General features: G+C 41.1%; 1 protein-coding gene across 2 annotated transcripts in view; it reads right to left on the reverse strand.

Annotated features, from left to right (window-relative positions):
* Positions 1 to 3415: 3415 nt before the first annotated feature.
* The window catches only part of SWAP70 (switching B cell complex subunit SWAP70), a 61164-nt gene continuing 37252 nt past the window's right edge, over positions 3416 to 27327 (reverse strand). For both annotated transcript variants that reach the window (XM_030560393.1, XM_030560392.1), the window contains exons 5-12: positions 22952 to 23098; positions 22381 to 22489; positions 20744 to 20925; positions 13698 to 13805; positions 11523 to 11689; positions 10344 to 10542; positions 7210 to 7306; positions 3416 to 6229 (exon numbers count right to left, since the gene is read on the reverse strand). In XM_030560393.1, coding sequence (XP_030416253.1) covers positions 6120 to 6229; positions 7210 to 7306; positions 10344 to 10542; positions 11523 to 11689; positions 13698 to 13805; positions 20744 to 20925; positions 22381 to 22489; positions 22952 to 23098 — 1119 coding nt within the window. In that variant the 3' untranslated portion in view covers positions 3416 to 6119. The remainder of the gene's footprint in view (positions 6230 to 7209; positions 7307 to 10343; positions 10543 to 11522; positions 11690 to 13697; positions 13806 to 20743; positions 20926 to 22380; positions 22490 to 22951; positions 23099 to 27327) is intronic.

Raw genomic sequence — 27327 nt, forward strand, 5'->3', positions numbered from 1 at the left:
GTTTGGATTTGGTTACATAGTTTTGGGCCCTCTTTCTTAAAATGGACCATTTTAATTAGTTGTGCACAATCTCAAGAATTACTGAACCTGCAGTCAATAGTTTATTGCTATTAGCTTCAAACCTGTTCATGATTTGTACCTTATTTGTCTAGCATAGACAAACCATGTGGAGTGTCTTTGGGAAACCATGCTTAAAGCCTGCGCTGAGGTGTGTTGGCTACAACTGAGGTTGAACCGTGGGCAAGCTCTCCCCATTGCTGACACTATTCTAAATCACCACTAGATGGCACGGTAAGATCACACTTGTTCTGTATCAATGACAGTATAGAACTCACAGCCACATTTACATTAAAACCTCAGCGTTACAAACACCTCGGGACTAGAGGATGTTCATAACAATTAACAAACTGTTACTGTTCTTTCAAAAGTTTACAACTGGACATTGACTTAATATAGCTTTGAAACATTGCTATGCAGAAGAAAAATGCTGCTTTCCCTTTAGTTTATGTTTAACCCAGTATTGTGCTGTATTTGCTTTGTCTCACTGCTGCCTGATTGTATACTTACAGTTCCAAATGAAGTGTTTGGTTGACTGGTCAATTTGTAACTCTGGTGGCTGTAATGCTGCGGTTTGTAACATTCTCACCCTGCTGCCACACCACAGCTCTTAGGGGAAGGAAGCTTTGCATGCTACAAAGCCTGAACTGATGAGAGAAATTTAGTTTTGCTGCTGTGGATTTTTGATTCAACGCTGCAACTGTCTGCTTAGGAAAACAGAGACCCACCTGTGTATGTAACATTGGCAGGACCCAAGTTAAAAATCTATTCACAGTTGGCAGGTAGAAACTATGTGTGTGTTACTGCAGGTAGATATGGGCTTAAGGAAGAGAAATAAGAGTTAGGGCTGACGTCTTCAATCTGTAATAGGCAAATGAGTTGGGACTGCTACCAAGGAAGACAAAGTTGTTGCAGTGTGAGTGTTGTTCCATGCCTCTCCATCTTTTGAGGGCTGCCAAACCAGCTCTGAGGAGGAATACTAGTGGGAGACACCCACAAGTTATACAGGGACATTTGTGTATTACAGCTTGGCTGGGGGAAAGGAGCAATGCTGTGTTAAGGCCTAGAGGGATCAAGGAGACACTAGTGAATAAGCTCACTTCTGCATCTAAATGCTGCTCCGAAAGGCACCCATTCAGCTCGCCCTCAGGGTGCTCTGGAATGCACCATGTAAGGGCAGCAGGCCAGCTTCTATTGAAGGGCACAGGCATTTTGCCATTGACTTCAGTGGGAGCAGGGCTGTCGTTTCCTTAGCAATGTTTGAACTGAGATCTCCAGACCAGACTCTTGCCCAATATAGCATTTCACCAAGAACTGCCTTATAAACATTTTCTCTTATAATCTTCTGTAAATCTGGGGCTTGCAGGAAACAGCAGGGTTGGTGGTTGGTGTGGTTTTCCAGGCTGCAATGTTTCATGACCCAATACACTGACTGACTCAAACATATCCTTAATGTGGATGTTGCAGCTTAAGTGGACTTGATTCAAAGTGCAACTATTCAGTATGCTTGAAATGGGAGGGTGGGGATCTTTTAAAAATATGCAGTATCTTTCGCAAGATTTAACATTTGAAAGCAGACAAAGCCAATGAAGTAATGTAGTGACTATTCATCAACTGGGGCAGCAAAACAGAAATCTGATTTGATGAGAGTTTTTTTTTTATTTAGAAAGATGCCACATTGTAATTTTATTTTAAAACCCCATGAAGAGGGTTGATACAGGTATTTGCTAGAATCAGAATATGTTTGGTACAGCTTCCAGGACAGATGAAATTTGTGATATTTGGCCATAATTTCCCATCTTTTGAAGGACTCTGAGGGCTTTCTGCTGTGCCAAACCAACTCCCAGGAAGGGTTTAGAGATGCTCCTGGGAGATGCACAAAAAGATGGTGTAGTCAAAGCAATCTGTAGGATGGGGAAGCTGACTTGGAAAGGAGGAGTCTATAAAAGATGGGAGCAGAAGAAAGAAGAGGGGGGGGGCACCTTCTGACTAAATTCACACCAGACAGATTAAATGTGTGACCTAAATGCAAAGCAGAAATCCCTTGGTGCTATGTTTTATTTACAGCAGCCAAGAAACTGGCCCAAGTTCTTTTTAGCCCTACTCCTCATTCTGAATAAAACTACCATCCACGGTGATGCTGAGAACTGTGCTGTATAGTAACGCCTTTCCTGCTAGACATCTACACTAGGGTTTTTCCTCCCCAAACGAGGAGGGACATTTCCCACTGTTGCTACCACTGGTTTTGCTCCTATTAGTGGTGCCGACAGTGTATGTGGCCAGTGGCATTTAAAACTGCTTAGAAAATGTGGTGGTAAAAATTGCTTGTGGAAGGAGAAGCCTCATCTATGCTAGAGCCCCCAATTCCTGCTATCCATGGTGGTGCCATACTGGTGTTAGCCATAGTGGGGTTTTTTTTTTTGTTTGTTTGTTTTTAAAGTGTGCCAAATCCATCTGAAGTAGACTCCTTGCAAGGAAAATGACTTAAAACAACTGCCTCATTTTCTGAAACAGGTATTGGTCTCCATGGGGCTGTAGTAGCAGCCAAACTGTTTTCAACCCTAGTAAATGCTCTCCAGAGGGGGAGTGGAGTTCTTAAGAAAAAAGGCCCCGGTCAGGGAACCAACCCTATTATAAAACATTTTCTCACTAACCAAGTTTCAGCTGTAATGTAGAAAAGGCCTTGGGAGTATGTTGGTCTTCCCTGTGCTTAGACAAAGAAGCATTGCAATGGAGGGATGGGCAGACTGTTTGTTTGAGGTTACAGTCCCTATACAATACCTTGCATCCCCCTGCATCCCTCTCAGGAATCCTTTAAGAGCTGATTGCACTGAATATTCGCAACACTAGTCTTCAGCTCCACCAGAGCTCAGCTACTTGGCAGCATTTTTTTCCTTAGGGTGGCAGGAAGCTACAAAGTAATATAGCTGCAGTGATCCACTTAGCCTGAACTCCTTGCCAAATTGCTGCACCTTGTGTTTGGAAGCTAATCTAAAGGCCCTACTTCTAGCGACACTGCTAGGCAGAATGGGAGAGTTGGTCCTGGAAGCTGAGAATACAGAGGTACAACTACTATTGTAAAGAGCACTTTGTGCAGAGTAGTGTTGACAAGTTAAACCACTACAAAGACAAGGGCTACAACAAATGTATTTCATACAATGTCCCTAAAATTGTTTTATTGCTTATAGTAAGATTTAAAGCCCAAAGTAACCTGATCTCTTAGTGTGGATAGTCTCTGAATGTGGTCAATAGCATGCTGACTAAATTGGTTTTTCATCTGCTCAGCACAATAGATGTGCTGTTGTGGTACAGCTAATTTCCCATTCCAAGAAGCCAAAGAAAAGTGTACACATTCCTCTAGAAGTGTAAATTACTTTTTTGCATTTTATTAAAAAGCCAGTTCTAAAGAACAGTAAAAAAGGTCTGAATCATTTGGTATTTCCTTAAAATATTTTGGACAAGTTTAAAAAACAAAAAAGACAGCAGAAAATTAGTTGGCCCAATACATCTTCCACTGTTCATGCAAAAAAAAAAAAAAAAAGTAAAGTAAAGTGGGGGTGGGGGTGGGGAGATGGTTGTAAGTTATACTGTTCCAGCTCTTCCTTTACCCGTTTAACAATGTATAGCTATGATAGTATTTCTGCTATTAGCACATGGTTCTTATGTAAACAATTGTAGTCCTATTAGTAAACTAAAAGAAATATTAGTTTACTGTACAGTAATTACAAATATGAAAGTCTAGGATTTGCTAGCACTCAAATGTGTATCTCCCATTTATTGAAACATTATGAGTTCAATTAATTAGTATAAAAATATAACTACCCATAAAAATGTCTGATTTCAGATCCCCCTGGTGTTCTATTCTCCAGCCAATAAAAACAGGAGCGTTCCAGTTCTGAAGGATGTTTTTTGTTCAGCATTGTACAGTTTCTGCTTCTGTTATTTTACTGACTCACTTAGTAATACTGTTCTGTACACAAATATATGGTTTGTTATAAAACATTCACTTTCATATTTAACTATGCAATAATTTAACATTTAGTTGCACTAAACATTTGAAGTTGAGAGTTGTATGCTTCATAGCGGTGCAAGACAAAAGTTGACTAGCAGGCCCTATGCATGAGTATGGGGCATTTGGGGAACTATTTCTCAGGAATTGACTGACATCTTTCCCTTATGTGGGAGAATGTCTACAAAGCAGAACCATGTAGTATATTACTTTTAGAAACAAATGGCTTTCCCTGCTGTGAGACCCACCGTGTTCTAGAGTTCTTTGGAATGTTTTTAGTATAATTGAATGGATTCATAGTGTTCAGTGACAAAGGTTTGTGTTATTATTTAAAGGGAATAATACTAGGTGAGGGGGTGGCATCTGAATGTTGGGTTAATGAAGTTTTCATCCCAATTAATTTGATTTTTGTTCTTTTAATCCTATAAGTTTTTCTGCTTCCTTAATTGGTGGAACCTGGTCCATAAAGAGTTTTTAACATTTCACCTATTTCATTATAGTTCTCATAGAACATGGCTACACTTCAAGTGGGGGCTGTTGTTCCCAGCTCAGAGCCATACTCCCTCGTGTACTAAAAACAGAATGTGGCTGCAGCAGTGTGAGGAACTAGCTGCCCTGAGCATAGGATGTCAGTGCCAAGAGGTACACAGGTGGGAGTATGTCTCCTTCAGCTGGGGCCTGTACATGCCATACAGATTTTGAGGCTTAAAGGGACTACTATGACTTCTAGTATTATGCAGGCCAAAGAACCTCATCCAGTAATGTCTGAATCAAGGCCATGGTTTGTTTGAAGTATAGCATGGCTTTTTAAAAGACCTCCAATTATGATTTAAAGACTTTAACCACAGTCCATGAACTGAAGACATAAGCTTTAAGACAGCTGGGGCAGCAGCTGCTTTTCCACCTAGAGACTGCACTATAACCATAATCCTAAAGTGCTGCTTTTCCCCATTGTGTTAGACCAGTGCTTCTCAAACTGTGATTTATGAAGTACACAGTGGTGGTGCACAGAGAGCTGTCAGGTCAATAGAGTGCTGGCTCAGAGGCATCAGTGCAAAGAGAAGCCAGCCTTCAGCAGGGGCCAGTGCTGCAGAAGGAAATGGGCCATTGTACTGTCACAGAGCCACAAAGAGGAAAATAAGGGTGTCTCCACTGCAATGTAAGCTCAGGGTTAGAAGAAATTTCATCCTCCAGTTTTGGGTTTGTTACTCTAGGGCTTGAGTGCATAATAGGAATTGTTGAAGCCTGGGTCCCATTCTGGATACTTCCTGATCCAATCCAGAGTCTAACTACCCATATCCCAGACTTCCTAACATGTGGTTGCTTTAGCCCTTTGTTCATGGTGCAGTGTTGGAACACCTGATTGACGCAAGGAATATTTTTGGCAGATTCCTTCAGCACAAGTTCAGTGAGACTGCATCTATACTGCAAAGCAACAGGGTTTGAAGGCTAGGTCCCAGCTTGACTCAAGTTGGGATCCTGGGGTAGTATGATTTGTGTGTAGAGGGTTAGGCTTGAGTCTGAGCCTACTGCACTGTAGACATCTCCTCCACTGGTCATGTAGGACATGAAATGAAGGGCAAAAGGTGATTATGATTGGCAGTGGGAGGAGAGGGGAGGGTTGATATGGGTCCCACCTCCTATTTTAAATGCCTATATCTTTAGGTAGGCAGTGTCAAGCAGTTCCGTCACTTTAGAAACACAAAATAACAGCACTTAACAATGTGACTGCATTTGATAGAATAACCTGTGAAAAAAATTATGACATAACCTATGACCAAAGTTATTCTTTAAATAAAAATCTACAGCTGAAAGATTATCTAATGTTTTCCATATAAATAAAGCAGTTTCTGAAAGCTAAGCGTTGGAGGGAAAATTGCAGACATGACAGCTCCTGGATACTGTTGTGATAAAAGATCCTTTTGTAGACAGCATTTGCAGAATATGTTGCTTTGAACATACTCAATCATTACAAGCAGTAAGCCATATTTGAACTATAAAATGGAATGATCAAACATTTTATTGCTGTGGAGTGAGATTTCAGCAGCCTTCATTACTCAGAAGTTGCCTTTTTCCCCTTCCAGTTCTTTTCTCTTTGCTCAAGTTCAGCTTCAGTGAAGGCTGCGGGTCCCCAGTTAGTAATTAAGTGAGGATTCTTAGACCCTGGAAGACATTAGAATATTTGACATAAAATAGACATTTTTCCATAGGTAAAATTACTGTTGGCTACATCAGGCTAGATGGAGCACAGCTAGAAGTGAGGTAACAAACATATGTTGGCTAGAGGAAGGTAACCAGTTTTTAAAAATCCATGGTTACCTTCTTTATGTACTTCTTGCAGAGATACAATACAAATGATCCCATTCTACTCACCAAATTGCTTTTTTCAGAATACCTGTCATGACTTAAAGGCAATTTACGTACCTACTACTACAAGAAGTGTATCTGCATACGTGTCCAAAACCCACAAGTACTTACTTCGGTCAGCTTTTCGAAGATTTTCTCCCTTCCTTTAGGACACCAGCCATCTCTTTGTAATTGTCCATGCCTGCGGCACAACTGACCAATCACTTAGTGTAATCTCTTTTTGGGGGCAGGGACAATCTTACTGTTCTGTATCTGTACAATGACTTCTGGACCATGACTAGGGCTCCTAGGCAGTTGGATAACAGAAATAATGTTTTTGCTAGAGAAGGAGTAGGACCTCAGAGAGCCAGAAGCTTATTAACTCAAATTTTGGTTTCACAAAAAAAGGAGCTGGCAGAGAGATCAGATTGCTCTAAGGCTGTCACTGCTGACAGTACCCTCTAGTACGTCATAATGACACTGTTTACTTGGCTCCGAAGCAAAGAAACAGAGGATAACATGAAACTGTGATATAATCTTTGTTCTCAAAATAATTTAAAGATTTTGCACAATCCACTATATGTTGAGTCAGAAAAAAACACAGTCCCTAGATTCTGCAGGGTCACCTCTTTACTAAAATTGCTTATTTTAAAATGTGGTTTTTGCAGTGATTCCTGATGAGGTAAAGGGAAAGGCTGCCCTGGATAAGTCAGGCAGGAGCTGCAAGTCCTTTCTTGGACACATCATAAAGGCACAATCAGCTCTGTTAATTTGTATTTTCTGTACTGATTACGCACCTGGTTCTATTAATCGAATTAATCCTTCATGATGAGCTACTTTATCTTTCCAGCTCTTAGTCTTGTTAGCTGCCAGTTCCAACTTCTTTTTGACCCCCTGAAACAAGATGCAGCACATTTAAAAAAATTAAATGGGTCTGGCCTGTTCCAGATACAACACACAGAATATATAGGAAGATGAAACTCCCTCTCAAACATTATCTTTCAAAGACTGATTACCTCCCACAAAAGCCAGTTAAAGCATCCTTGGTCGTCAGTTCAGCTAGGACTACTCACTTTTTGAAAACAATTCTTTACTAATCATCAACTCAATTAGTCTCAAGTCAGAGTCTCAAATGATGTCTCTCTTCCTAGCTAAAGCTCAAACGTTACTCCATCCTCATCCTCCTTGACCTGTCAGCTGCCTTTGACACAGTCAACCAGACTCATCTTGAAATTTTTGTCCTCCTTTGGATTCCCTGACTCTGTCTTGCTTCTCCTCCCACCTCGCTAATCGCTCTTCCAATCTGTCCTTTGCTTCATCCTCTCCACAGGGCTTTGTCCTTGGTCTCCTTCTCTTCTCCCCTTACACCTTATCTCCGAATAATCCTACTGCAAACAAATTCAACTACCATCTCCCTGCAGACAACTCATAGATCTACCTCTCTGCTCCAGACCGGTCTCCTTCTGTCCAAATTGAAGTCTTAGCCTTTCTCCCCCACATCTCTTCATGGATGTCGAGCTTGAGCTGATGACTGAACATGGTTAAATCAGAGCTCTTAATATTCTCCCTCCCCAACCAAGCGCTCCTTGCTACCTCTTTTCTCTATCACTTTGGAGACAACAGCACCACTCTGCATGCCAATAGCCTGCACATTATCTTCAATTCACACCTCTGTCTAGGTCTTCACAGCTGGGCTATGTCTAAATCTTGCTGATTTTTTTTTCTGCTTAATATTGCTCTCTTATGTCCTTTCCTATCCATACAAGCCATCACCTCATGTCCTGATTACTACAGCATCCTTCTAGCCTGGACTAATGCAGTCTTGCCCCACTCATATCCATTCAGAACATTGCAGCAAAGATAATTTCCTAACCTGTTATTCTACCCACATCACCCTTCCCTTTGTGTGCCTCCAGTGGCTCCCTGTTATCCATCGCATCAAACATAAAGCTGCTTGTGTTCACTTTCCAGGCCCTTCACACCCTATCCCCAATTAGCTATTGAGCTGTCAGCACCGGCCTCTCGTCAGCCCATGAGGCCAGCCAGCCTCCACTGCCTACATGCTGAATCTTCAAACAAGCACCTTTGTACTTTCACACACACTCCTCCTCATGCTGGGGAGGAGCTCCACATAAACACTTGCAAAGCCATCTTGTTATCCAGCTTTGCATGATGCCTACAAAGAAACTTTACAATGTGCTACGACACTGCTTAGCATGCTGACCCCATATGCCTCGTTATTTCCATGTACTCCCCCATGTGTCTGTGTCTCCATTTGGAATCCTTACATCTTACCCTTAGAGGGTAAGCTTCTCAGGGGGATGGACCATCTTTTTGTTGTTTGTACAGTGTGCACAGCACAGTGAGGTCCTGGTCCATGACTAAAGCTCACAGGTATTACAGTGAAGTACATAACAAAGTGCTTTAGTCTAGCCTATAATGCTGTCAGTTGCAGGAACAGAGTTCAGAAAGGTATTCTGCACTAGCAGAGGTAAGGCTGAAGTGACACTTGCAGGGTGAACAATTTCCACATAGCAAGAGTTTTCTGCTTGTGGGCTAAGACCATTACTGGATGGCCATGCCACTGAGAGTCCATCTACACTAATCAGTAACTTCATAAAGCAACACACTGTGAGGAGAGTGTTCGTCTTGGGCACATGCAAAGCAGCTCAAGCATCCTGGACCATTTGTCAGGGCATTAGGGGAACATGAACAAATTGAGAGCATCAGAATGAATGGGTGAAATGGAAGCCTAAAAACCAGGCCTTCCTTCTGCTAATCTCAGCTGGTCTTTTGAATCAATGCCAGACAATTCCCAGAGGCCCCATTTGTCAGACTATATAATCAGAAATCTGAATATTTAAAAGAAACTTTGTTAAATATTTAAAATATTTGCACTAACTTTAAAAAGGATAACAAGTATCTTAAAGTTTAGAGTTGTTTTTAGATTTAAATCTGGGTTGGAGAGGCTGCTGTTTGGAGTAGGAATGTGGTCTTGTTTATGGATGTACATACATGTGCATGTGTAATCAAAGATCGCTCAAGTGTTATCAGAAAATCAAGCAACTCCCATTCAATGCCACACTTAGCACCAATTATACAAGTCTAAGAGATCCTTGGGAATTATCTGTTCAAGATATTGCACTTAATTCCACTTTCCCCTCCTGAGCGGGCGCACACATCGTTTCACTCAACTGCAACCCCCCAGAACAATTAGATGTTCTGTAACGTTCCAAGACACAACAGGGTATGACTGAGGTGCAATCACAATAAGGGGAGCAGAACCACTGCATCTTTGCCTTTAAACCATGCAAGCCAGGACATTCAATGTTAATGTATTCCCTGCAGCACCATCAAGAAAGCAAGTTGGCCACTATGTGTCACTCAGCTATGCACAGAAAGGCCAGTTCTAGGTGTCAGAGGACAATCCAGTCCCCATAATCATTACTTGTCATCCTCCGACTGCTTACAGGCTTTCGATTAGCGCTAGCTGTGCTGGTGGTTTGTGCAATATCAACACTTATCCTGGGGAACTGGACTGAAGCTCTCACATGAGAGGCAGGATGGTCCTTGTTAGCCTGGGACTCAGAAGACATGGGTTCAGTTCCTTGCTCTGTGTGACACTGAGCCTCTGTTCCCCATCCATACAATGGGAATAAACGCAGTTCCCTTCTTCACATGCTGCTGAGAAGATGAATACATTGTGAAGTCTAAGTTGTGAAGTCACAGGGGCCATAACATGTGCCACAGAGGCCACTGAAAAAGCTGGAGATAACTTCTTGTCTTGGCTGGATTCAAATGCATACACATGAATTAAAATGGCACAATATCCTCATTACCAACCTCTACATTTGTTTTAATTTGGCTCTCATTGAACACCTGGCATAGGTATTAGGCAGATTAGGAACACACCTGGCATACATTAAGTTACCTCATACTGTTCAAGTGCCTGCTTCCTTTCTAGTTCAAGCTGTTCCAATTGTTGCATAGCAACCTGAAGAGCCCGTTCCTTTATGATCCTCTGGGTCTCTAACTCTTGCTTCTCTGCTTCTGTCATCAGAATGGCCTGCTGTTGCTGCAAGTGCCATTTTTCCAGTTCGGCTCTCTTTGCTGACTCTTCCTCCAGTAACCTAGAGAGGAGATTGTGATGACTTTTGTGCTGCATTTGAAAACTAAGTCTAATCCATTATCTAGCACATATGTGCTAACAAGCAAGGAGATCAAGCAAATTACTTTCTGATGATTAACTTGGAAAGTATGGGAAAGGGAGGAGTTTTAACAACAGTGGAACCCATACCCAGTCACTCAAGAGCACAAACAACGCAGTCACAAAAAGTGCAGGTCAGGGAGTTATTTCAGCCTGTAGTGTAACTGCCCAACACTGAGAAATCACACGAAAAATGGGCACATAAAGTTGTCACTAGCAGGGAGGATTGAAATCCACAGTAGAAAATGAAAGCGCAGTTCATTATCAGTATGAAATTAATTTGGGATAAAATACAAGCTGATATGAATAATTATTGCTCTGTGAAAACATGTAATAGCAAAATAGTACACATGTAGGCCTCCATTTTCAGAAGTGACTTGACATTGTTGGTGCCAAATTTGACATACTAAAAGGTGCCTGATTTTCTGAAAGTGCAGAGCGCCACACCTGAAAATCAGGCCTCTTTACGGTGTCATGCTGGGAACCCAAAAACAGACAGCCAAAAGCATTAGTCACTTTTGAATGTTTAGGCCTTAGAGACAAGTGTCAGATACTCAAACATCCAAATCTATTCTCAACCCCCAATGTGTCTACTACATTCAACTTTGATATCTTATTAAAGACAAATACATAGTAATGATTAATAATCGTAGTGATAAGTTCCTCAACCTTATAGTATCTGAGAGAACCCAGTGAATAGCAGCACCTCAGTCCCTCACTTCACCCCTAAATCTCCTCTCCAATATCCTAGAATCAGAGAAATGCAGGGCTGGAAGAGACCTCAGGAGGTCATCAAGTCCAATCCCCTGCACTGAGGCAGGACAAAGTAAACCTTAGACCATGCCTGTCAGGGATGGTTTTATCGATTTACTTCCACTGCTACCATAAGATTAAAAATCACACCTGGCTTGAAGTTTCCTTACGGTCTCTTCATCTTGACGTGCCTGTTTCTCATCCTCCAAGGCTTCCTGTAGCTTTTTATACATTTCTTCGAGTTCACATACTCTCTGCAAATACTGTTTAAGTTCAGACGATTTCTGAGCAACCTGCTCTTCCATTTGCTGTCTTACCTGACAACATAGAGTGAAGACGACACACTTTAGCTCAGCATCCCCATGACAGTAGTGGGCTTTTCTTAGCCCAGGATGGAGCCCTCAAGGATATCCAATTTTCAGAGAGAGAACCTTTCCACTATACTTGTCAAGTTTCCCACCTCAGGCAGGATTCTCACATGCAGCTCACTTCCCCTGCTCATCTGCTTGTACTCTTCCCAGGATGCTTAACTTCTCCACCCTCTGTGCTGTCCACACAGCAGGACGTTGTAGTTAAACTTAGGCCTAGTCTACACACAGAGTTGTAGCTTTATAACTAACTGTGTGGTTTCATATTGACTTAATTAAATTGGTACAGCTTTGTGGGGATGCGCTTAAAGTGGTTTAAACCTGGCTCAGATCAGGCAAGTTATAGGCACAAGCTAAACGGCTGGAACCAGTATTATACAGACAAAAGAGTCCACATACAAGTTTAAACTGGTTCAACAGCAGTGTATAGACAACCCTGTAATAAATTTCACACTGTGAAATCCAGTATGGTAGGCAATGAATAGTGGTGGAGCGGCAGTTGTGGATATGGGGGCAGATGTGAGGCTGGAAAAGCAGAGAAATCAAAGGAGCAGAGAGAAAGCTACAGCAAAGGGTGTTGGCTGTGGAAACAAAAAGAAAGCAGAAGAATTATGGAAATCAAGGAGAGAGGCAAAGACGACAACTGCCTGCCACTCCTCCAGCCTGCCAGATGAATGGGAATGCTCCACACGCCCTCTCCTTCAGATCTCACATGGCCAGAGCAGGGGACCAAGCAGAATTGACAGAACTGCTGTACCGCTGTTCCTCTGCTGGGCTCCCCTTTCTCACAATGTGTCAGGCAGAGCTGGAAGCAAAGGTCATTGGACTGACTGGGAAGAAGTAAGTGCCAGTTGTAGAAGGCTGTCTCACATCTTTGGCAAGGTGAAAGGCTGAGGAAAGAGAGCAAGGAAGGTAAAGCAGGAGACAAACATCTAAGTTTCCCTCCAGTCACTGTTTGAAGATAAGCTATTATGTCTTACTCTTGGCACCAAGTCATGACCCTGAATCTCATTGTTGAAGACCAGGTAGGACATGTTTCAATGCTCATTACGGTCATTCCTTAACCAGCTAGGAGGGCTTTTCCTCTCCTGCAGCTATTAAGCATTCTACTTCCACAACTATCTCAAGCCTCTGTTGCTCCAGCAAACAAGATCATTTTCCAAAACAGAGCCCACCCCCCCCACATGCACAGCCATCCCAACTGGATTAGCACAGTAACTTTATGTCCCAAGATTTTATGCAATGAAGTACCAGAGTGACAGTCAATACTTGTCCTTTATTTTCAGTAGATAACTTTAGTAATATACAATTTTATTCAAGACAAAGCCCAGATGAAAAATTATGATAAAATTCATCCTGGGATCTGATTTACTAACTGTGAGTCCGCATTACAAGGCTGCGACGTAAGACATGCTGCTTCTAAAGTTTAATAGGTAGATATGTGCTATATAATAATAAGGGCTTTAGGAATAGCAGATGTATTTTAAGGAAAGCAGCATGGGAATCAGGAAAGCTGGGTTCTGTACTAACTTTGCCACTGACTCATTTTTGTGACCTTTAACAAGGAACCTCGGTCAGCCATGGGTTCCTCATCTTTAAGATTTTGAGATCTACAGCTAAAACTACAACATAAGTGGGAAGCACTACTATATTTATAATCTATGCACACACAAAGCTCCTAAAATTCAAAATTTTAATAAAATTATTTTTAAAGCACAAAGAAACACACTTTGTACTCAAATACTACAATTCATGTCGTCGCAGAATTGTACAAACATCAATCATATATAGATTACTCAAAATGAATGCACTGCAAATAAGGATACAGTACATCTACTCTGGTATGCTACCATTCAAAACCTGTTTGGAATCTATTCAGCAAAAGCCTATGATTGTCATGGTGGAAACACAGCTCACTGAGGAAATTCAAAATGTTTTTGGCTATCCGAGCACTCACCATTTTCTCTCTTGCTAGCTCCATACTGAATCGGTCTTGCAGTTCCATTTCAGTCTGAAGACGTTTCTTCTCTTCTACTGCGGCTCGAGCAGCTGCTTCTTCCAGTTGCTGTAAAGAAAGACACCATGTAAAACAGTGTGAGAGACAGTTACACCTCTACCTTGATATAACGCTGTCCTCAGGAGCCAAAAAAAAATCTTACCGCGTTATACGTGAAACCGCGTTATATCGAACTTGCTTTGATCTGCCGGAGTGCGCAACCCTGCTCCCCCCCCACCACCGGAGCGCTGCCTTACCACATTGTATCCAAATTCGTGTTATATCGGGTCGCATTACACCCCTACCCCGATATATCTCACACATGCATGGATTACATGCTGACCAGAAGTGGTTCAATGACCTTCAGTTAGGGTGACCAGATAGCAAGTGTGAAAAATCGGGACAGGGAGCGGGGGGGTAATAGGTCCCTATATAAGACAAAGCCCCAAATATCTGGATTGTCCCTATAAAATTGTGACATCTGGTCACCCTACCTTCAGTCAGTCTGTGTACCTGTTACCATCCATGTAACCTCCTCCCATCCAGTCTCATTTACTAGATGGATACAACGTTCTCAGCTCCCATTCATACAAATGGGACATCTCACTGAAAAAGCTGTGGGTCGCACTACAGTTGGTCGGGAATATTTTCAAATTAATTATTTTTGTAAATGCCAATTCATCAGCCCCAAAACTGTTGGCACGAAAAGGTGAGTTTTCAGAATTGTCCAAAAGTCTTGTTTCAAAACAAAAAAGTTTTTTTACTTCAAAATGGCTTCTTGTTTTTAAATTTAATTTATAGTTTAAAACAATTGAGATAAAAACTGAAATGAATTATTTCTATTAACCCAATCCAAAAATGTTGCCAATTTTTGATTCACAAAAATTTACAATTTTTTTTGTCCTAAAATGAATTCTTGAAAATTCTCACTGGGTGGGAAACCCATTTTCTCCCCAGCTCTGGGCAAAACTATGCAGATTCCTGCAATAGCAAGTGCACGTGTGGGGACTGAACAACAGGCAGCAGTGAGTGAGTGGACAACAGGAGTACAACACAATTCTTGTGATTTTACAGATATTAACAGGGATGTCTGTTTTATAATCAGTTTTCCAATAATTAAAAACTGACTGAGAAGCAGAGTCTCATCTTTGGGCCCATATGCATTCCCCAAAATACCACCTTGATCTAAAATTTCATATAACTAAATGAATTTGCCCTGCGGTTTGACCTGTGGGAGGGATGAAAGGGACCAAAAGTCAGTGACAGAGCAAATGAAAAAGAAAAATCTGAAATCTAGATTTCAGAGTTGAGTGAATGATGATGTCAGGAGGCTGGAGGACAGTTCCTCCTGGCTGCTGCTAATACCAATGCATAGAGGAAGAGGACAGGAGGTCATAGGCTTTGTGGAGGGCAGGAAGCAGTGGATGGTTTGAGGGAGAAGCTCTAAGGGCCTGAGGATTTCCACACAGCGCCTGACAAAGCCAAAGTTGTCTCAGAGGATAAGAAGAAAATGATTTTTTCTACGAGATTATTAAACATAATGGAGTATAACAGCAAAAAAATGAAAATGATTGATGTAATTTGACTGTGTCCCATTAACATCCACATGACTGCCCACCAGGTTATATCATACAGGGTTTATAAGAATGGAGCCAATAACCATCACTTGAAATTATAAAGGAAAAGATAATAGTGAGACATGGTCAGAGCAAAGCACTGAGAGACAAAAGAGATTAGAATCAAGTGCCAAGTCTGACCCTAGCACCCTCTACGGCCTTTGCAAGTCTCTTCACCTCTGTTCCACAAATGTGGAGGATAGTCGCTTCACAAGGTCTGTGCGTGCATTGGTGTTTGTAAAATGCTCCGATAGTGCTGTACAGGGAAGAGTTAGGAATTTTGCTCCATTTCTTTTAAAAGCAACAATAATTCCTTCAAATGAGCTAATTCACACGTTACCCCTGTTTGGAAACCCATCTGTAGCTTGAGACACTAGCATCTTGTCAAAGTAAGACTATTTTAATGACATTTTAGGCTGGAATATTCAAATGTGCCGAAGGGAGTTAGGGCCTGTAGTGGGGTGATCACCCCGCTCTGGCCCTGGAAGCGTGGCTGGCTTAATCAGGGCCCAACTGGCCCTTATAATAGGGCTGTGGGCCAGAAGCTAGAGAGTTGAGAGGGATGGGTCTGGCTGCCAGGGAGCTGAACAGAGAACCTAGAGTGGAGCAGGGCTGGGGAAAGGCCAGAGGAGCTAGGGAGCTCCGGCCTAGAAAACCCTCAGGCTGCAGGCCTTGTTAAAAGCCAAGAAGGTACTGGGGTTGCAGAGGGGCAGCCCATGGGTAGGCAGCAGGTCCAAACCCTCCTTGCCAGCGATGAGTGGCCATTATACTGCAGTCTGCCCCAGTGAATGGGGGCTAGACAGTGACTGGCAGTAGCCAAAGACTGAGGCGAGGTGGGGACTGGGGGTTCCCTAGGGACGGGAGACCCAGTGAGACTGTGGGGTACTGCAGGGGCAGAACCCCGAGGTAAGGGCAGCAGGGTCTGGGAGGGACACTGGAGCCAGCGGCAAGGCAAGACATTGGCCTGCAGAGGGCGCTCGTGAGTGGAAAGAGTTAATTCCCTGAACAACCATCAGGAGGCGCCGCAGCGGTGAGTTGTCGCCCCGTTACAGGGCCCCCATAACCTTTCAGTGGGAGATGGGACACCTATCTCTTCTACTGCCTTTTGAAAATCCCAAATTTGAACTGCTGCTCTATTTCCTCTCTCTCTCCCACAACTTCACTAACCGAACACCTCCTCTGTTAAACACCTGCTCATTTTAAATTGCTTTCATTTCTTTACAAGCCAGCAACAAACACAAGTAACTGACAAAAACGATCCAGCTGACCAGCACTGAAGCAACAAGTGGGAAAAAAAAGAATAACTTCAGTATTAAATAGCACGAGAGAAGTCTGGTGTTTGGTTTAGTCCTCAAATGTAGGTTTTTACAACAGCGTCTTTGGAAAGTGTTCTGGGGGAATGGGAGCAACATCTTAAAAACATCCAAAATTCAATATGCTAATTTAAGGGCACCTTACCTGTTCACTTCCCCCCATTTATTAAGCTAAATAAAAATAAAGCAGCACCAGTATGAATGTAGGGGCCAAATACAAATCAGAAAGATAAAAATTGGAATCTAAGGTCATAATTTTTCAAGTGTCCACATCAGCTAAGCCCTGCATCCATGTGGATCCCTGTAGACATCTGGGGGCTCCAGATGGACAAGATCCACCCACGCCGAGTCACTTGAACTATCGGATCCTGTTCCCGCTGCTATAGATTGAGGATAGATACTTTTACATTGAGCTTTCTGTCCCTCATGTCCAAGAATATATGCATAAATACCCTGGTCTGAAGAAGTTACAGAAGGGCGTTAGATATCAGAAAAGTTACTGAGGCAAACAAAGTATGGGGGGTCTTTGTGTGAAACTTATGTCATGTTACCCAGACCACATCCTGGCCTTCTGCATCACTTAAGTCCCACTTATGACCTCAAAACACAGACCTAACAGGTTCTAGGCCTTATGCTTGGCCTCACTATGGGGGTAAATTTCATCCTTTAATTAAATTAAGGGGAATCTCAACATTCCATAAAAAAATGTTATTTTAGACAAATGTCAACAACTCACCCACACTTCTAAAGATTTCCTGGCACCCAGGCCATTCCCAGAGTGTACTTGAGCTCTCCCTGAACTCACGCTGGCTCTCAGCCTGATGCAAACTGAGCTCCAAGCTTTCCGGCACAATGCAGTTTCCTGGAATGTTTATGTAGCTTCTTCCATTAAACATATTTTCCTAACTGATCAAAAGATGCTAATTCTTCTACCCCAAATACACAACACTTTCATGTGGTAGAAATGCAGGAGTTCATGTTTTAGCCTAAATTGTTCTCTTTTCACCCTCTAAAATTAAGGAATCATCCAGACCTATTTGAAAGGAGCTTCTTGCTTCAACACTCTTGCCAGTTGCCATCTCTGCTACAAGAGTCACAGAAATCTGTTACAATTCAGTAAACATACAGCTTCTGTGAGAACAATCCCATGTTTCTTCCTCTTGTGCACCTGCTCCTCAAGTTATAGCAAACAGAAGTCAACGCCCAGGATTTTTGCTGCCTGGTAAGTTATACAAATGATATGAGTAGGTAGTACTAGATATGAGCTAAGGCAGGCATTGCATTTTGGCACATTACCATGTTTAAAATTATAGGGTAGGAATCAAATCAGAACAAGACCTTCTATTATCAGATTCAGAGCAAGGCAAGGAAACTAAAACCCCATATCCCAGTATTACCAAACCGATGTGTTCAAAAAAAGCAAGAATCGGGCTCACAAGAATTACAAGATTTTAAAAGTAATACATTTAAGTTCTTTACATTTGCCTTCTAGTTTCTATGCCTATAGCATGCACTCAGATCACATTTTTAGGCTTCTCTCCACAACCATGAGAGATGCAAATTCACTTTTTAAATGAAAGCTGAGATTCTAAAATATTCACGTGATTCCAGGAGCTGGGACTTTATTATAAGTCTCAAATTTTGAGTTTTTTAAAGTCACAAGAATTGACAACAATTATATTCTACTAACACAGACAAGCTTAATTTAAACACATTACTTAATGGGACTACTCACATGCTTAAAGTTAAACTTCTCTATGTATTTGCAGGATCAGGGCCTCAGACTGCATACATGTAATGGATTCAAAGTCAGGGTGACTCTCTGCAGTACACGTCTAGTCACTCTAGTTTACTTTATATTTGGATCTAATCTTGCTCTTAGAGCTTAATAGGTAACAAATCAGATATTTTCTATTTATGAAGGTGCATGAGCAGTGAGACAAGTGTGCTCTAACGGGAAACACAAACCCAACTGAAATTTAAGACAAGGTTACGAGCAGATCAGTTCTGCTTTTCATGTTACTTGGCTAAAGAATGTCATTTTAATAGCTTGCAACCACAGTGAGGCAAGGACCAAGTCTCCTTCCACACGTTGTATGGCATGGTATATACTGACAGTACACAAATTACTAACAAATAAATATATGTAGTTGGAGATGGTATGAGCAAGGGGAGGGGAGGAGTTAATAGGAGCATGAAGTGGAAAATGGAGGAACAACGTAGAGGGAGGGAGGGAAGAAAGGACAGAACAGATGATGGAGAGCCAAGAGAGTTCTGAATGGCTTAATTACTCATGAGTTGCCTATCCACAAGTGAGTTCATTTGATATATATGTCTTCCCAAAGGAATGCCAATAAAACTATTATACAACACCCCACATTCCCCTACATGCTACACATCATCTAGAAAACTACTTTAGACATATTTTTTATATTGGTACTATTTTTTAATCTCTGCCTGTGAAAGCCAGCTCTCAGAGGGAGATAAGGTTAAGGTTAACATGTTTTGAAACCTCTGAAAATGACCTAAAGTGAAGTTTACGTACATGGTATCATCATGAATTTAAGGTCTTCTGTTGTCTCTGAACTGACCAGGACTACAGAAGAGTATGGTGTCCCATTAAGGAGATGGGACGCTCCCCTTTCTAGCAGCATAAGATGCTTTCAGCACTGATGGATCATGAGAGAATCACAGTGTAAGCCTATCACTAGTCCTGAAATGGCCAGTGTAGTTTTGAGACAGAAATTCCTTCTTTTCTGAGGAAATGAAGAACATATTTCTCTGGCCTATTTTATTTTTTTAAACAGAAAAGGCAGCTGTCTCCATTTTACAGCATGGGGGTCAGGAGGTAAGGAAGCGATGCCGGCTGCTGACAGGAAGCACTTTAGGTTGCAGCTGAGACATGGTATGGCAAGTGGTGGGGTTGAAATCCAAGAATAACCCATGATATTTAAGGGAAAAGTTCACTAGGTTTGTACGTTTTGTCCAAGAACATTTAAATTACAAAACATTTTCTACAATGAAAACAGCTAGAGCTTTTGATACATAAATCTTAAATTAGGTAGAATGGATCTTTTAACTTTCACCAAGCCTCACAGGGGAGCAATCACACAGATGTAGGCAACTCTAATATCTGCAGTGATCAGCAAGTTAACGGCAATGCTCTTCAGTGCTGTTCATAAAACCTTCTGCCAAGCTTCCTTAATCCAAGTTTTAAACACCTTTAGAGCTTTTCAGATAAATTGATTTCTAAAGCTTTTCTTCCAACAGTCACACTCGAGCTGTCTGAATCTGTTGCTCTGCAAAGTCGATGCAAATTTTATGAGAAAACGTGTTTGAGCATAGTACATGTGGTCAATACCTTTGTGAATCTGCCCAAAACTGCTCCCATTAGATTACAAACACACACAAGGATTCTGCAGCATATTTCAATGTGTATCTGGAAACTGAACTTTACGCATACTGTTGGAAGTGTGCTAGGGCAGGATTTTTTCCTCTCTTTCTCAGTCCCTGTGACCTATGTCACTTTAGTAATCCATTAAAACTAAGAAAACCCTAATGGAAACTCTGTTAAACGCCAGCCTGCTCCTTTAATAATTAATTAAAGGGGCTAGATCCCCAGGCCATGGTGCAGCCCCTCTGAGAAGCATCCATGGCACAAAGTGCTGTAAAGCTAACCTGTGTGGACAGCTGGTGATTTCCCTTGTGCTACACCTCTCTCCCCCTCTGGCACAGGAGGCACACCCAGAGCACTTTCTGTTCCTCCAGCAGAACGGCCTCTGGAGAGCTGTTGCAGACAGCACTAACTTAACTAGGGGCTAGCTCACTTGCCAGTAACTCCTGGTTGGAACAGCTGCATGCCTGCCTCTTTTCCCATCCTCTCTGCTCACCCAGGATCCTGCTCTAAGCACAGCTCAGCCTGACTCAGTGTGTCCTGGCCCTGCACAAAAAGCACACACGTGTAAAACTGATCAATATTTCAAGAAACTCAATCTCAACCAAACTGAAACTTCTCTAGGCAAAATTCTGGTCTGATCAGTGCAATGTAAAAGCTTGAAGACTAACAACCTGTCCCCACCTTTCTCACTGTCTCCAATTCCTCCTGCTTGTTCTCATTGGCTATTTGGAGTTCTTTCATCTGCCGCTCCAATTCCTCTTGCTCAGCTTGCTGTTTCTGGCGTAATTCTTTCCGTTTCTGGCGCGCTTCTTTGTGAGGTGGAGGGCTGCCAAGCCTCAGCAGGCTTACGGTGGTCTGAATGGCTGTAAAGGAGTCCATGTGATGGAAAGGAAAAGCAACAATAAAAGAGAACTTCAGTTAGGAGAAATGCTAGACTGTCTGGATAGCCTGGGTAGGTGAGAAACAGCTATTCTGTTATCGCACACAACTGTCTCTCTTCATCCCCACTCTCTCTTACTACGTTAACTAATAAGATGAAAAAAGTAAGTGTGCTGGATTTCTACACATTGCAATATCATCTGTATCCCAAAGAGAGGAATGTCAGGTACTTCTAATACCCTGAGCGATTATTCCATACCCAGCGTCAATTTCTAGTGCTGCATTGGCAAGATTAAGATGGTGTGAATATAAATTATTGAAAGAGATAAAGTCTAAGGAAACGACAATCAATTGCAAATTTCTCTCCACATCCTTAGACAATTTTCTCAGTGTTTCTAATCCAGATAATAACCACGCTGTTTCTCAGGGACATTTTGACGGATAGAACTTCAAAAATAGTACCCTCACATTTTATTTCCTAGGACCAGCATTCTATCTGGCCTGTACATCTTACTAGTAAAAGAAAGGTAAATTCTTTCAGCAAGAAAGTGGATATATTTAGAGTGATTGAAGCACCCAGAAAGGAAAGCAGTGAAGTGCTAGAAATATTATCAAAAGAGGAAATAAACTATTTAGAAGAGTGAAATGTCTAGCTTTAGCATTGTGTAATTGCTAAGCACATGTCCCTTGTGCAGCCTAATTAAGTAGATACTGTAAATTAGGAGGAAAGTATGAACAACAATACTTAGCACTTTGCATTTTCAAAGTACTGTACAGATGTTAATTGGCTTTTCCGCACTACACAGCATTGCCGTGGAAGAGCCAGGTTTAGAGAACAAGAGGTCCTGGTCTCCAGCCCTTTGCTGTATCCACTTGACAATATTATCTCAAAAATAAAAAACAGTTTTAAGATGAACAAGCTTGCCCACCCCCAACAAAAAACAAACAAACAAACAAATCAAACCTACTGAACAATTTTATTTTCTTCCTAAAAATGTGGCTGTATCACAGATCAAGTTTGTAAAGAAAGAAATAACAAAAAGTAAACAAATAAAAATCATCTTTCGTTTTGTGTTAGCCATCCCACAACATGCAGCAAATCGGTTACTGAAAGTGAACTGCTGGTAGGCAGAGTTCCATATGAGCTCTTCCTACAAGATAAAATTTATGAAAGCTCATCAGCACAGATTTTCAAAAGTGACTAGTGATTTTGGGTGCCTCAATTTGACACGTTGAAGAAGCCCATTTTTCAGCGTTTTGTTGCTTATCTCTTTCTGAAAATCAGGCCCCTTTGAGATGTCTCAATTTTGGAACTCGAAGGGGAACCACCCCAAAATCACTAGTCACTGTGAAAATCTTGTTCTTAAGCACATGTTTAAGGCTCCGCTTTTGCAAAGCACTTAACTTGCACATCATCACTAAGATTTAAGACACCTTACCTTGAATCCACTCCTGCTTCTTCTTTTTATCAGAGGCACTAATCTCAAAGCTTTTATCTAAGCATTTGATAAGAAAAAGGCATTTCTTTCCATCTTTGTCGGGCAAGGACTGGAATGGAAAACAAAATATTAGTTTCCAGTGAACCTAAATACCACATCTGAACAGCACATCATATCGCATCCCACCTATGCACTAATCAGTCACATGTACAGGCTATGAAGACATACAACTGTATAATATTTCATTATCATATATTATAGTTTGGGATATAAATGCCATTTTACATAGAGGTGCAAAACTGCTGTTTACGGAAAATTGAAACATTATAAAATAGTTAAGTTTTTACTGTTACTGCTTTCCACTCATTAACATATTTGTACAAAATCCAATATTTTCATTAAATGATCTTCGTGAAAATAAAACCTAGAGACACAGCCCAACAGAGAGTGACCCACTGATGCAAAAAGGAAAAAAATAGAATATCTCACCATCACTGAATAGACACTGGGAGTCCACCACAAAAGATGATATTAAAATTTCTATAATTTAGAGAGTTGAATTTATTTTTACCTCTACAAAACAGTTTTCATCCAAGATGATGTCTCCTTTTTTGTCTTTTAAGTCTTCACTCGCGTAATATGAAATAATATTTGGTTTTAGCACAAACCAACGTTCTGTCCAATTTTTCCTTCTGTGACCTTTTTTCAACATGTACCCCTGTAAAAAAAGGATGACCCATTGAATTGCGTCCCCTCGATTGTACTGCTCTGCCTTTTACTTGTGTACCCTAAGGTTATGATCCAAGACTGATTAATAGACCAGGCTCTAAATGCTGATTCTTACACATTTCCGTTCATCGTAACTTGCAATTCCATCAGCTGTTACTTAGTTCATGAAAGTAATTTGTGATTCCTTTTTCCCGATTTGCAAATGATAAAACCATCTTTATGACAAACAGAAATAATACTGCAATCTCTCTGGATTCTATTTGACAATATTTTACTACCCCTCTTCCTTTTTTTATTATTTATTATTAATATTAGTGCTACCATACTACTCTGCTGGACATGTCATCCATGGTGTGTAATGACAGAGATTTTATTAATTTAATCACATTGTGAAATGTCAACAACAAAATACCTCATACAACAAAGAACCCCAGCGGTATATGCAGGGCCTAGAGCTAAACAGATATTCTAGCTAGATATTCCATTCCCTACTGTACACGTAACCCTGGGGATAAAACTTCCACCTCCTGGAAGCGGTTCTTCTTGTCTCCTAAAATATCTTCTGTTGCCTTGCTCTTCTAGCTGCACCCAAAAAAAGTCCAAAGCCTTTTTTAAAGAAATGATCCCAATGAGAGTGTGCTAGAAACTTCAGTTAGCGGGACTGAGAAAGGGAGAATGAAAACTATACTTCTGGCTAGTATACTCTATTTGGGGAGCTTAGGGCAAAATCCTGACCCCACTGAAGTCAACAGCTGTTTTTCCACTGATTTCAGTGGGGCCAAGATTTCATCCATAGTATTTTAGTTTTCCTTACATTTACTTAATCTGCTTTAAATAAAAGAAAAACATTGCGTCTCCAAGGGCTTGTTTCTACAAACAGTTATCTCACAGCAAGCTGAGTGTAAATCTATCCTGCTCTAGCCTGCCAGGCACTAACTGGCTGCAAGGATGCTGCTACTACACTAAAAAGTGCTGTAGTGTGCTTTGATCTATAGTAGTGTGCCACCACATAGATCACAGCCCATTATGACACTTGTAGCTCCTGTAGCAGTTCCGCATGGCCAGTGAGTGGGCAGGCTAGATTTGCACAGCAGTTTGCTGTGCACTAATAGCTATACAGACATGTCCTAATACCACACCTTAATTATCATCAGAAAGATTTCAAACTCCCTTCTCCTTCCTTTTCCAATCCATGCCTTTTCCAATCCGCACACAGAAGAAGAACTAGTCTGATCAATTTGTCCTCAGCTGAACTGGAAGTGGAACTATTAGTGGGATCTTAGATCTAATCATTTATATTTACTGCAGACCTAACACCATGTAGGCCAGCAGTAAGAAAGTTCCTTTGTGATATAAATCAGAATTTCTTACATATTTTTCCCCTTTTAGATAGCTAGTGAACTTTCTTTGAAATGTATTTCTATCCTTTGTCTCTTGGTGAAGAGGAGGAGGAGCCAGGGGATGTGGAGATAGTTCTTTGCTTAAACTGTGTTCAGTTTATGTGGAAAATAAATAAAATTGATAGAATTAAAGAAATACCACATTTCTCTTTGCTTTGAAGCCGAATGAGATCAGGATCACTTCCCTTTTCTTTTCTGTGGGGGAAGGAGGTCTAGAAGTACCCAGTCCAAAACAGAACTTGTATTTCACACAGAGGAAATATTAAAATGTCAAAGATGTAAAACTACAATTGTTCTAGCTACATGTCTTTGGTGGTGGAGTCCAGTAGACTGGCCCCAGGATCTTAAGCCTCTACATTTCACATCCACACAGAAAGGACTAACCATAGTTGGCTTTTACCCAAGCCTTATTCTGGACTATCATGTCCCTCTCTCATCAGTTCCAAATGTACCCAAGTATAGGGTGAGTGAAGAATATAGTGCAGCCTTCCCCTAAACTTCAATAATGCATAAACAACACACCAGGTACACTTATAGTACCAAATACATTATTTTTAATAAATACTGCTGTTAGCCAATGGGAAAGACCAATTTAAGCTCCCTATTGCCCAAGAACACCATAAACATGAGGCAGCAGCAGCCGCCATGAGATAGCTACACAGCTACATGGTGCATTCTTTCCAGGTTATGGGGAGAATTCCATCCCTCTGTTTTCTATTAGTCCTCCATATAAACCCTATTTACTCCTGCACAAGGGGGGAGAATTTGACTTCAAGCGAAGTCGTGTGCCCCCATTCATCTCAATTAGCTGTTAACACTGAAATCTAATGATGAAAACATAATTAGATATATTAACTACTGCATTAAACAATAATTTTAACAGAAGCACCCACCTACAGTGTTTTATCCAGTGTGGTTAGAGCTAGTCAAAAGGATGCTTCACAGAAAAAGAGGATGCATGTTGAAAGATGGAAATGATTGAATGTTCTATCAGACATTTGAATTTACTGGCTAGTCAATTAAAAAAATTAGTTTAAAAAGTTACCGTTTCCTCTGCTAATTTCTATAATCTCATTTTCCCCAACTCTTATGTGCTTTGGGTTTGTTTGGTGGTTTGGGTTTGTTTTTTGTTTGGTCCTGTTGCCATCCTGTCAAGCAGCAGCCATTCAGCAGTGGGGTGTCTTCCTCCATGGCTGGGGGCTCTCACACACTCACCAGCCAGGAGTGTGTGGGCAGTAATTGTTCAGCAGCAGGATGGTCTCCCCCTCAGTTGGGGATTTGTCTTCCTCCTTGCAGCCCTGGCTGGGGGTCTGTGCTCTATTGTGCCAGGACCACCGCTTTCCACCCAAGTCTCTTGGGCTGCTTGGAGCACCCTGCAGTCCTGCTGTCCTCGGTGCCCCACCCTAACCCCAGCCCTACCCCACCCTTACTTTCCCACAACTGTAAAAATAAAAAGTTAATATTTGCACACACAAAATTAAAAATAAAAATCAATATTTTCAAATTTGCAAAAAAAATTAATAATTCCATCAATACTAGTTATATCTGAATTAAAGTGTGAACTCTGTTTTCCAACAGACAGGTGACTGTCCAGAAGAGGGAGGAGGCCAGGTTGAAAACTTTTTAAAACGTCTTTTTAGAAGCAGGGAGACATCCCCGAACAAAGTCACAGTCACTAAAGAAGAGACAGTCAAGACACTGCAGCAATCCTTTTATGAGAGGCAACACAGCATCAGATAGAAAGCATTTGAAACATCTAAAGAAATCAGAGATTTCCTTTCAAACATCAAGTGGATGGACTGAGCTGACACCAGTTATGATGTTCAATGGTATTAGCAGAATGGCTTAAATTTTGTCCTCAACTGTTCATCCTGCCAATGAGTTAACAAAAACTGATGTTTTGCATTGTTCTTTGGCTATTTTGAAAGAACTTCCTGTGCCAAGATTTTCTGATAACTTCTGAATGGATTTGGAAGGGCAGCCAAAAAAGCCTTTGCTTGCTTTCTTCGTAAGGAGAAACAATTAAAAACCACTAACAGTTCCCCATAAAGTACATATGAGTGTGAATTAAAATCCTAGGTAAGTGCAGTTTGTCTGAATAAAAACACTTCACTGGGGTTTTATGGATTTATTTTTCCTATTTTAAATATACAGTCCTTTAAAGCCATTCTGGGACTTTCTGAAACATCTAGAACAACTGAGGAGTCCCCTGACGGTAATCATGCCCTCTACGGGAACTCCAAATGAGAAGAAGGTTGACAAATATTCTATGAATTTTAAGATAAAACCATTACTTTTTAGCTTTGACTTCATTTTAGTAAATCACTAATGCTCCATAGTCTGCTATGCAGAGTTAAATAGCATTTTCTACACAATTTTTATGCTGTTTTAACTGTATCAATTTAGAAACAGATATAGTTAACTCGGTGCATTGCCCTTGTGTGGGCACAGTTAGACTGATATATACCTATCAGAGGTTTTTTTCTGTAAGCCAACTGCAAATGTTAATATATTAACATATTAAAGACTTACCACAAATTCAAGAATTAATAAATAAAATTTTGCAGCTATTCTATTAGCTAATGAATTACTGGTATAAAGAGAGGGCCTATTTTAAGTCAGAAACACAAGGGCCACTTTTCTTTCAGTTCCTAAGTACAACTCACCAAGGACAAGTATCTCCTTTTCAGTTCTAGAAAGGTTAAATAGATCTTTTTACATAGCACAGCTTCCCTTTTACAAAATATATTCTTTTAAAAATAAACCACATTCACAAACTCTTAACAGAAACCAACTGTCAGAGCACTAAGGAGACCCC

Source organism: Gopherus evgoodei, chromosome 4, assembly GCF_007399415.2.
Source record: "Gopherus evgoodei ecotype Sinaloan lineage chromosome 4, rGopEvg1_v1.p, whole genome shotgun sequence".
NCBI classification, from domain to species: Eukaryota; Metazoa; Chordata; order Testudines; family Testudinidae; genus Gopherus; species Gopherus evgoodei.